This window comes from Pseudonaja textilis, chromosome 8, assembly GCF_049901715.1.
Source record: "Pseudonaja textilis isolate UNSWEBS1 chromosome 8, rPseTex1.2, whole genome shotgun sequence".
NCBI lineage: Eukaryota > Metazoa > Chordata > Lepidosauria > Squamata > Elapidae > Pseudonaja > Pseudonaja textilis.
The window spans coordinates 10,361,572-10,374,320 of record NC_141997.1 but is presented as its reverse complement, the minus strand read 5'-3'; the positions used below and the strand labels follow the sequence as shown (position 1 = coordinate 10,374,320).

Here is a 12,749-nt window from a genome sequence, read left to right as displayed (position 1 = left end):
AAAAAAGGTCATAAAATTGGGTGTGACTCATTTCCTTAACAACTGCCTTGCTTAACAACACAAATTCTGGTCTCAGTTATAGCCTTAAGTTGAGAACTATCTGTAGGTGCTATTCCTAACTTAGCTTTTTCAATAGAGACATGCTGTTTTAGAAGCTTTCATGGAATGTTTTGATTAATCACATTTAGTTGTGGTTTTTTTGAGCAGATTGCTATGACCAAATATGTGTTTTATATTCTTTTTTTTTCTCTTTCCCAAACTTGTAAGTCTTTTTTGCTGTTTGTTTATTTGTTCATTCATTTCTGTATCTTCCTTTGCTCAGTATCTCCTTGTCCAGTTTTACTTACTTTTTGTAAAGAAATTACAGTCCTCATTTCTCTCTCTCTCTCTCTCTCTCTCTCTCCCTCCCTCCACCCCGCCTCTCTTTCTCACACACACAAGACCCCAAGTTAAAGCTCTGTCACTGTGATATTATTCCCTGTGCAATTTCTATTATTAATCCTTATCCACTAATGGATAATCCACTTATCTCAGCATCAATGAATCCTATTGTGCACATGTGCCTGTTATTTTATGACAAGAATAGAGGATTTTTAAAACAGGGGATGGGACAGCAGGACTACGACCCTATTTCTCGAAGAGAGAACGTCTCTGAACTCCAGTCACGTTTGATGGAACCAGAAGCATGCGCACAAGCTGAGCCTGGAGCTGTCCAAGTGCTGAAATTTATAGTCAGTGTGTAAGATCACAGCCCTGCTTCATTCCGGCACAGGGAGTGGAGCATTTTTCCCCTTTTTTCTTTTTTGAGCACAACATTAACCATGCACCTTTGATATTTACAACTTGCTAATAAAGAAATGGGTGAAAGGCAAATAGCCCCTCTCCCATTTTGACAATGCTTCAGACAAATACTGATTTGTAAACCCAAGGGAACTGTAGACAGCTCCGGAAGACTGACCAACGTGGCAGCATTATTCTCATCTCCATAATGTTAAGGTAGAGAAAGATTTGGTTTTCCTTTGGGAGGGTGGGAAGACATTCAGCATTTCCAAAAGAAGCTTTACAGAGAAGTGGCAGTTCCAGATGGTCGTACCTTTTGTGTTGGCTGCTTGGGAATGCTCTTGGGTTTAACCTAACCATGATTTTAAGGACTGATACTTTGGATGCTTTTTTATCTCCAATGTATGCAAACACAGATCTTTTCTTTCTGATTATAAAGAAATTCCAATTATTACTGGATTTGGAAATTTAAATAAGACAAGTATTTTCTGACAACCTCTTTTTATTGATGCTGGAATCGTTTCTGGAATATTTTTTTCTCACATTCAATACAGAAAACAGGAGGAATGAACCGGCAGCTAGTGAGCATTTTGACAGCCTTGTTTGCAATTTTTTTAGAAACATATCATTTCAGGTAGGTGAAATTATTCCTTGTTTGTAAGCTTCTATTAAAGATGCAGGGATTTAGAGCTGCTTCAGACTCACTATTCTTTTTGCTGAATCCATAGTCTGAATATATAGGCTAGATATAATTGTGCCATTGGAAATAGCTGTTGCTTGGTAACACACTTAAAAATTCCACACAACTTTAGTCTATGGAGAAGTTACTGAGGCATTCTTCCCTTTAGGGTACAATGTTTATGGGTAGCTAAAAAATTTCCTCAAGTCAATGAAATTTCATTTATGTAATCATTTATAATTATCAAACAGAATAATTTTTTCTGGTGTGCAACAGTGAAATTAATTTGTGGCTTTGGGCATGCACTCAATTGTTACTATTTAATACATGTGAATAGTCCTGCTGTATTAAAATCAAGAAAATAAACTAGGAGTGGGGAGGGAAAAAATCTCCATGCTCCTCATGTGTACTTACCCTTGCTACAGCAGTGCTGGTCTATGTTAATAAAATCATGGAGAACTGAAACTTTGCTGGATTAACTAAAATAGTATGTTAATATGACCTCATGTATGAGATAGCAGAGAAACAGATTTTTACTAGTGGACAAAAATCTAAGAAAAAGCCACTGTCTCAATAAATGTTAATCAAAAAGCAATTTTTTAATCAGTTCGGCATGCATATCTGATTCTATTACCTATAAAAGGAAGCAGTGAATGTTTAATGTTTAGCCTTATTCATTTTGTCTTTTTAAATGAATAATTCTGGGCGATAACTGAATTGATAAAAATGTATATAAAGAACATTAGAATTTAAAAGTATGAATATTAATATATCAGTACAGTATGCCAAGTTATAACAGTGAGTTTTGAATGTTACTCCACATGATTATTGTATACAGAATGTATACAATATATCATATCTATTTACAGAACTGACTAACTAAACAAGAAGGAAAAAAAATCTTATTTGCTTTGGAAAGAAAAGGGTTGGAAAGGTTTGGTACTTTATATGCAGAAAGCTATGAAAGCATAATAATTAACATCTAATAGATTTTGCAGTAAAGGTTGTTAGCTATGATCTTCATATTTTACTTTTTCTCAGAGGAAATGAACAACCAACTCATTTAATTAGTGCCTATTAAATTGTTTGATTGTTCAATATTTTTATATGGTTTGGACACTAATATTGTAAAAGTATTTGCTGATTGTATGATATGTTTGGTCAGACTTCCAGAGATAATGTAGATTCATAATTGAAAGGGAAATGCATGACTCTGTTCTGCAAATAGGAACACTTTTTGAAAATAATTAAATGAAAAACTTATGACTTAAATATCTTAGTCTTAAATATCTGATCTTTTTTCAGTTTGATTCCAAAAAGTTTTGATGTTTTTCACTGTTCTGTAAAAGTTAAATTAACATTACACTTTCCAATGAAAGTGATGTAACTACAATATTACTAATGATAACTAATAATTTATCTAGGACAACTTTCTGTAAAGAACATGATTCCAGATCTGCAAAATCCCCTTCACAGACACTCTCTCCTTCAGATTTCTTGGATAAATTAATGGGGAGGACATCAGGCTATGATGCACGAATAAGGCCAAATTTTAAAGGTAAACCCTTTTTAGTACATACAAAATTAACCGTTTGTAAAGCACACATTGTGATACAAGAATATGAAAATTTTCAGGTACTATATTCTAGAATAGCCACCACCCACCTGGGGCCCTTCAATTAATTTGGACTTTCCAGTAGTTCCATCAATACTGACTGTTAGTCATAAAAGCTACAACTGAAGGGATTTGTAGTTTAAAGCAATTTAACTTGGTTCTCATAGGAATTGTATTTAAATATATATGAAGAGATTCAGATGGGGAAGTCATATGAAGGATTAGTTATAGAGGAGTATTGCTTTCACAAATAATTAAAAGTCTATATTTCATATAAGCAGAAGCACCATAGCTGAAATAGCATAGAGATTATGTAATTTTGTATCTCTTCAAATGTTAACTTAAAAAAAATAGTTGACACATACAGTTTTATGCTTTCCAACACCTGAGGCAGAGATGCATTTGGTATCTGAGACATTTAGTTATGTAAAGTTTATTCTATACATTCAATCATGTATAAACTTGGTGTAAAAAAAAGAATTGCTCTTTTGAAGACCTCAGCCAGCATGTAAGTTCTTTCTGTGATTCATTACATGATGCTTTAGTTCTCCAGTGATAATCCATCTATGAATCAGCTCTAAATGTTCAATATTCAAACTGTAAGCATGACATCAGAACTGACTACTTTTGAGTTTACCATCACAGAGTTTTGCTGGTGTTAACAAGTGGATCATAGCACAAATCTAAATTTGCATAGCTAAGCATCTCCCTCCAATCATGACAACATGGTACAGGATTAGTACTTTGAATGTATTTAAGTTGAATATATATTAATACCGATGGAGATTTTGTAAAATTAAATCAGGTTTGCTTATTATCAGAAACAATTTTGAACTGGAAGTAGATAAAAATAAAGCAAATGTATATTTGGATTTTTTTTGCTTAGCATAACACAATAATTAAAATACATATTTTAGGTACTTATTCTAGGTTTTGCTATAGATTTTGATTTTTCTTTAATGTATTCCAAAGTAGGTACATGGTGATTAAATGTGTAGGAGATTCAATTCTGAAGGAAGGGAAGAAGACTTGGAAGATGGAACCTCTCAGTTTAAAATACACAGTTATTTTCTTATATATTTGTAATGTTGATTTACATTATGCTTAAATATATCATACAAGATTCCCTCTTTTTAAAAGGTGATTCTTGTTCTTTGTAATGTTATACTTATAGCTACAGCTGCAGAACATAAAACTTATAATGTAATAGACAAGATATACTTTTTATCATCAGGCTTATATAAAAAAAATCCCATTTATAAATATATTAAACTGACACTCTATAAATCAGAGCTGTACATTGAAAATATTACTCACATTTGAAAACTATTGATTAACATGCTCTGCCTTCCATTTATTCCATATTAATTCATTATAAAAAAAATCTCCTGAAAGAGTAAAGTAAATGTTTCAAAATATGGAAAGAAATATGGTTGATTATATTGAATGTTCTGCAATCAAATTGTTTCTCTTGTTAAAATGGCTGGTAAAGTTTTGGGCCCTTTGATAGCAAATGTTAGACTGTTGCTCTGAACAAACAATTTCAATCATAATCGCATAACTCTCACATTTGGTCTTCTAGAAAAAATGTGTGTCATTCTTTGCAAACTTCTAATAAAAGTAGTACAAACAGGTTAATTATTACTGATATATAGCAACCGCTCAAGAATTATAAGAAAGGCAGGAAATAGAATGCCTCTTCTAAGAAACATTCAAACAAATTCAAATGTTACACTTCTAATAATTGTTGCACCAAATGTCAGAGCACTTTATAACCTGGAAAGCAAGGTTCACACAAATTCAGTATAGACATATGTGTTACAATAATCAGTGGGGATTGTATACAGAAAATTGGAAACTAGATATGTGTAACTTCAATTATCAGTGAGTATGTTAACATGGGCCTTCTTAGTGCATTTGATCTTTTCAACTGAGTTTTGGTTTTATAGGTAGGATGCTAGATATTTATTTGATATTTTAAATGTTCCAGCTATTTTCAATCTGCAAAATTTTCACAATACCCACTTTAATTCCCAAGTCAGAGAATTCCATCACACAGTCTGGATTATATATCACAGTAAGCCAAGAGTTGGTTTGCTTCTTTATTGCTTACTTGCTGTGTGAACTCAGCTATTGTACTTTGTAAACCATGATTTATGGCTTAGTGGTTTGTGTGAACTAAGCCAATGATGACATAATGTGATGTCTGGACCACAATAATAGGAACACTCAGTATAAGTGCTTATCTTTCTAATTTAAATCCTTTATTAATTTTTATGAGACTAAGCACAACTATTAAATTTTCTGAAAGATGGAGTCATTTATCAAACTCCTGGCTAGTGCAGTTCAGCTAGCCTAAAGGGGATTTTTTTCTCTTCACTAGAGTTATCTATATATCCTCAAAAATCTGTTCTGGAAAAATGAGGAAAAGTTTAAGGATATGAAGATTACTTTAGGAGGGATATCACTCACTCCTATACTATTTTTATTGATGGAAGCATATGACTAAATTTCATACAATATTTTAATTACACTGAATTCTTTATAGACAAGACTGTTCAAGCTTTTGAATAGAGTTTGCACATAACTCTTTATTCTATGGTTTAAAAGTTTCCTTGTAAACTCCAAAGCATCCTCCCACATTACTCAAATTGATATAGAACAGCCCCCTTCCTTTCTTGAAGCTTGCAAAAGCTGCCTAACATAACAGCTGGAAAGCAAGTAATTGTAAAAAAAAAACTAATTTTGGAATTGTGGGACTATGACTGTGATTCAAATATATCTCATTCATTGAACTCATGTAGCTTTCCAAACTGCCATGTGCAAATAACTTTCAATAGAATATATACAAGGGTACATTATGAGTGATAATGCTTGCTTAGTTGTTCATGTGGGAGTGACATATCACAATAAATTGCTTTGGTTGAATTTACCAAAACCTTGAACATTTTAAACAAGAACAGTGGCTTTAAAACAAGGGACTAAAATTAATCAGATATAATTAGATTTTAGTTGGGCAAATAATCATTAAGAACAAGAAACTCTTTTTCTTAATGTTAATATACTAGTGTCTCTTTCCCATCACTAATTATTAAATAAAGACCAGCTAGCTGAATGCTGAATCAGATCTGATTCTTTTTAACTGTAACCACAAACACCCTCCATTATGACCAAACCCAGGTAACAATCCACAAATCTACAAAAAAATATTTCAGTGATAAAGTTGATATTATCTACCAGACCTCCAGTGTCTCTCTATCTTGCCAAGCATAGTTGCCTTTTCTACACTTAAAACCATTTACAACAGATGCCCAAAATAGGTAAATTTCTGCTTGTCAATTATTGTTTCAGGGAAACAGCGTTTATTTCACTGAGGACCAATTGATTAAGTTCTTGCAATCACAATAATCTTAAAGTACCATCTCCATCTCCATAACTTAAAGCAATCTATCTTCCAGAACCTACAAGGGAGGGAGGGAGGGGGCAAAATATGAAACAAATGGGCCACTGCAAGGTAAATTCTGCCGCTTACATATCTGCATCATGGTGCTTCAGCCATGTACAATAGAGGCAAGGCTTTTGTCACAACAGAGTGTCACTTTTATCATCATTTTGACAAAAATCATCAGATCCTGTAGGCACCTCTGCTATCGTCTTTGCCACTGGTAAAACTATTAGTTTCAGTATTTGGATCTTTGCTGGAAATAAGTTTGTCATTGCCTGAATTTGGAAGATTAATATACTTTTCATTTCTCAAATACTCAGACTGTCATGTTCTATTCCTGGGATCAAAGGAAGAAAGGGAATATTTAGCATATTTTCTACTGTGCCAAGTAAGAATTCATGAAGCACTTTGAATGACAGCAGCTTTCTTTTAGTATATAACTTTAATCATATTTTCAGGTTTCATTTTTGTTTTATCTAAAGTGCTCTTTATATCTTCTTTATTTTCAGTTAGCAGAACAATGTCATTTATATATTTCAAATGGCCAGTACATCAGTCCACAGCTGCCGGCAGATTCCAGCTGCCACTTTTATATTAGAGTTGTTTTATATACAGATGCTGACAATATGCATCTATATATCTCATTCCTCGCTTGTATCAACTACTATTTCTTCAAATGCAGTTCTTACAGGGAATTCTTGTTCATTATAAAGTTTCCTCAAAATAATAATCAGTAGTTCAGATTCATTCTACCATAAAATGCTCCACATTCCACTGAAATCTACAAAATCAAAGTAATTTTATATTTCATAAAACAAAGGTAAAGTTTTCATTGTTAAATTCTCTTGTGTTTTCTCATATTTGTTTGTTTCTATCTGATTTCTTGTCCTGTTGTCTTTTCTGGAAACTTTAGTGTTTCTCTTTCTGTTATATGGCTCTATTCCCCTTGGTAATATATAACCAAACATTCTGCATGTGTACTTAGTGCAATAATTCACGAATATGAAAATGTTCTAACATGTTCTTTGATCAATACATAAACAAAGCATGTCCAATTTTGTACATTCTTTTTCCATATTTGTTCACAACAATTTGCACACAACAGCATTAGACAATTCTATGGATATTTCATTTCTATTTATTCTGATTTATTGCCTCTCATACCTAACTTTCTGGTGAATTAGATTTCTCTTTTATTCATGTTTTGGTATAAATCCATTTGTAAAGAATTTCATTGTAGCTTTTCAATTCCCCTGTAATCTTATTTGCCTCTATTAGTCTTTTTCCACAATTATTCAAGTTGTTTCTAGTTTATTTTATTTATTAAATTTTTATATTGCCCTTCTCACTGATATAGTGACTCAGGACGGCTTACAATATTCTTTAGCTAAAAAATGAAAATGAAAAAAGAAATTTAAAAAATGAAAAAACTTTTTTGGCTGTTCTAAAATCCTCTCTCATTTTTTACTTGTTTTTCCTTGTCCTTTTTTGCTTGACAGAAGTTAAGTTTAGTAATTACACATGCTTTATTACCCATTCTCTTCTCCATCTTCCAGTTCCTATTACATAGTTGATTCTGTGAGGGAGCCTATTTGTATTTATGTTCTTTGAAGCAGTTAGTGGCAGTAAGTAAAGACTTCTCTTAACTGTATAAACCTATTTTCTGCATTATTGCAATCTCCTTGTCCAGCATCTTCAAATCTGGTATTCCTGTCACTTATTGCTACTCATATTACCAAAACAATAATGGAACACATTGAAGAATTCTATGACAAATTAGAAGATATGTTAAATGCAACTTCATTTAGAATGAAATGCATTTATTTCTAAATGCATTTAGAACAAGTAGCAACAAATGACAGAAATACTAAAGTTGGAGAAATACAGAAACTAGAAGTTGTTGGATTAGTAAAATACAATAATGCACAAAATAGGTTTATAAAGTTAAACTTTATCAAGAGTGTGTCCGTTAGTAGCTTATGCCAAAGATAGGATCATAGGAGCTTCTACCTCTGAAATGATGAAGACCAAATCTGTCATAGTTTAGCAGAAAAGAGTACTTTTGACAGCTTTCTAAAATTCTATATTGTTCCATCTATTTTGAGATTTTGAAGTGACTAAATATGAAAATTATTAGAAATAAAAAGAAGGAATATAAAGTCAGTTTATTGTTCAAGGTTAAAATAAATGTATTGTTATCTCTAATAACCTTTAATCAACTTTTGCTGGTATAGGACTCAAATGATGAGGTTTTACGCATCAGTTTATTGATAAGCGATGAGGTAGGCAAAGAAGAGATCATTTGCTATATTTTAAGATTAAATGATAGGTTACTAAAATTGTTGATATTATTTGTGATCTATGGGGAAGTCACTTCTTCCTACCTGATTACCATGATTGCAGGAAATACGACTTCAGCAACAGAGTGGTCAATGTCTGGAATACTCTACCTGACTCTGTGGTTTCTTCCCCAAACCCCAAAAACTTTAACCTTAGACTGTCTACTATTGACATCACCCCTTTCCTAAGAGGTCTGTAGGGGGCGTGCTTAAGCGCACCAACATGCCTACCATCCCTGTCCTATTGTTTCTTTTTTTTCTTATTCGTATCCATTTCATGTATTCATAACCATGTTTAAACTTATACCTGTTATCTAATAATTGCTTGGAAAAATAAATAAATAAATAAATAAATAAATAATAAATACCTGTGTTTCTCAGAAAATAAGACCAAATCTTATTTTCTTTTAGACTTGAAAATAACCACTTGGGCTTATTTTTGAGGCAGTCTTACCTTTTTTTAGGCGCAGCAGGCCAGACTCAGTGAGCTGGATGCATTGTGGATGTACTGTTGGCTGCATTCCGAACCTTCAGCTTTTTGGCGAATGGGAGGAAAATGGGAAGGGGCAATTTTCTTGCCTGTTATCCTTCCCTCAGTCTGTGCTGAGCTTGAGGAATAGATGACAGACAGGAAAATCCCCCCTCCCCATTTTCCTCCCATTCACCAAAAAGCCTCCTGTGAGCCTCCCTGAAAGAGGGAAAAAGGAAACCAGCTGGTTGTGGAGCTGCCGGCTTCAGGGAAGCAGCCCAACAATCAGAAGTGCTGTGCCCAGAAAGAGAAGGGCAAAAGTGGTATTAATGCTGCCCCAAGGGGCCAACGGGCTGCAGCTGCAGCCGGACAGTTGCTCCCCCCATGCCCATGCTACCACTCATGCTGGCCACACCTATCCCCTGGGCTTATTTTTGGGCAAGGGTAATATTAGGCCCAGTCCCCCCCCCCCAAAATAGGGTTGGGCTTATTATTGGGGTAGGTCGTGTTTTTGGAGAAACAGTATATATTTTTCTTTATTATATTCTTATTTTTTCTTTCTTTTCTATTTTTCTTTCCATTTTTGTCATGTTTTGCTTTATTTTATGGATTTTTGTACTTTTACTTCTTTTTTAAAAAATGTATTACTTTTATTGCGATTGTAATCTTTAATAAAATTACTGTTAAAATGAATTTTTTGCTTTCAGATCTGCTAGCTTCCAGTCCAATTAATGATTCATATAAACATGTATAGAACTAGGACGAGCTGTTAACAATGAGATAACTTGAATCTCATTGATAATGGCTCCCATTAGTTCCCAGCACAATACTTGTTTTCTCAAATATAATCTCTGTAAGTTCAGTACACTAGGTAAGTATGCTTTTATGGCAGCAATCTTAAAGTATTGTATGTCTTTTAGCAGCTTTTAGAAGCTTCTTCCCATTTATAGCCTGGCCAAATATTTCTTATATTTCAATCTCTTCTATTCTCTAGAATAAATATATCTCAGTAACTGCTGTTTGGAAAGTTTTATTGATGGTAAAAAGAGCATTGTGTTTTGAAGTATTTTATTTGTAAGCTAAATGAAATCCCAGTGTTTTTGCAATAAATAGAAGTGCCATGAAATTCCAAGAAACCTGGAATTTCTTGATTAATAAATTGTTCTAAAGATGAAATGTCTTAAATCATCTACAGCATGCCATTATAAATTAATGTTATAAAATATTAAATATAAACATTTTATATGGAATCCTTGGTGCTCTCTGAGCTTGGTTGTTTTCTTGCAGACTTTTTGTTACCTGACTTCTGCAGTACTGAAGATGTTACTTTGTTGAGTAACAAAATATATGCAAGCAAATAACTAAGTTCAAGGAACCCCCAAATGTTCACAGTTTAACCCTGGGCTATGCATATTATTTTCTATTGATAATTATTGTATTTACTTGTTTATTTACTATATTTCTATCATTCCATTGCTAAAACTCCAAAGGAGATTTTTGATCTTAAACTACTGAAATCCTGAATAGTGGAAATTGCAAATATTTGTTTTGGGGAAAATGTTCCTAATATTAAAAGAATTCTTAGAACAAGGATGGTTATGTAATTCCTCTAGATGTTTTATGGTTAGAGCTAAGCACATAACATTCCCAGCAAGTAAAGCTAATGAACTTGTTGCCAATATCTGGAAGACAGTAAATTTTCAACCCCCAACTGGGAGATACTTCAATTCACAAGGAAAAAAAAAGAATATTCATTGCTGTAGCAACAGTTATCAAAAAATCAGCAAATGTACATGAAACTTAGAACACCCTTTTCAGTCTTCGTCTTTGTTAAAGAAAAAACCACAGTGTAACCTGTGCTAAGATTGATACTGGCTTATTAGGTACATTGCAAACTGGAAGGCAAATACTGTTTAATATATACCCATTCATTTCTACTGAATCAGGATGCTATACTTGTATTAAGAATTGATAACAGTGCATCAATGTGCTACTGATAAATGCTTTGCCACTATATTAATGTTTGCTATGTATCTGTAATAATGCAGCTGAAGTAATACAAGGTAGCTTGTGCCCTCTGTGCAAAGTTTTTTGTGGTTCTTTTTATGCTGGTTGATTAATGCATACGTGTTCACCCTGGTATTAGAGAAGTTATTACAAAATATCAGGAGTTGATTGTATGATAAAGATGGTGGACTTTGTGATAATGTGATACCTTAGATAGAAAGCCAGGTTGAAGACTCAAGAATACAAACTAGCATTAACAGGAAATGACTAGATATAACACTATATTCTGTGTTCTTTAAGAAGATCATCTTTTTTCCTGAAGACTTGCCCAAAGGCTTGAGTTTGCATGGTAGTCAGAAATATAATAAAAGGAGCTCTCCTTATATCTGTATTGCAACTTTGGGGAATGTCCATCGTTCAGTATAAACATACCTGTCTAAAATCTGACAGAGCTGTCAATATCAGAATTTGTTGAGTTGAACTGACAGATGATTAGAAAGCAGCTCTGTATATATTCTGTCCCATTTGCAGTTTCTGCTTCCCATGCAGTTCTTTAATCGACAAAACATGAGTCAGTTAGCAGAACAAATTTCATGTTTTTGTCTCCTAGACCAGCCATTAAACAATATTTTACAAGAGAGTACAGTAAGGCTTATTCTATTTAGAGAAGTCTCAAGATTATTGTCAGATTTATTGTAAGGACCAGGCAGCAGATTTCGGGATGATTCAGATAAATTCAGCAAACACCCAAATTTTAGATCACAGTGAAATGTTTTGCTTAATTTTATTCATATCCTAGATGTATTTTTACAACTCAAGGTATTGTCCAAAATGCTCCCTCTTATAATGGTAATTGTACGAGGTAACAGGGCTGAAAAAATGTGACTGGTTCCAAGTCATCCAGTACTTACTTGAACTGATAGTCTATTAGTTTTTACTCCAGCATGGTTTCTGCCTAACCATTCCTCTAAACTGCTTACACGGTTGTTCCTGGTTTCATGTAAATTCAGGAAACATGAATTTGATACATTTTCACAAACATTGTGATAGAGTAAAATGTTCATCTACTGTATCAGGGACAAAACTTGACTAGGTAAATTTTTGTGGACATGCTATCTATCTTTGGAATAGCCATCCTCAGAAGTTGCGGGAGCACCATCACTTGAGACTTTCAAGAAGAGATTGGACTGCCATTTGTCAGAATGGTGTAGGGTCTCCTGCTTGGGTGGGGGGTTGGACTAGATGACCTATAAGGTCCTTTCCAACTTTGATTATATGTTATCCGTTTATCTGTTAAAATGGTTTGATCCTGGGACAATTGTACCATGTCAATATTCATATAGCAGTACTCATATTGCTCCTGAGTACATTTGTAATTAAACAGCACTATTAGTTTTTCTCTGTGCAGCTATTGA

General features: G+C 33.4%; 1 protein-coding gene across 3 annotated transcripts in view; it reads left to right on the top strand.

Moving 5' to 3' along the window:
* The first annotated feature begins 630 nt into the window (after positions 1-630).
* The window catches only part of GLRA2 (glycine receptor alpha 2), a 175,967-nt gene continuing 163,848 nt past the window's right edge, over positions 631-12,749 (top strand). Inside the window, exons 1-3 of one of the 3 annotated variants that reach the window (XM_087938314.1) lie at positions 632-996; positions 1,335-1,414; positions 2,884-3,017. In XM_087938314.1, the coding sequence (XP_087794440.1) occupies positions 1,347-1,414; positions 2,884-3,017 (202 nt within the window). In that variant the 5' untranslated portion in view covers positions 632-996; positions 1,335-1,346. Of the gene's footprint in view, positions 1,415-2,883; positions 3,018-12,749 lie in introns of all 3 variants that reach the window. The other 2 variants (XM_026714234.2, XM_026714233.2) reach the window with 2 other exon arrangements.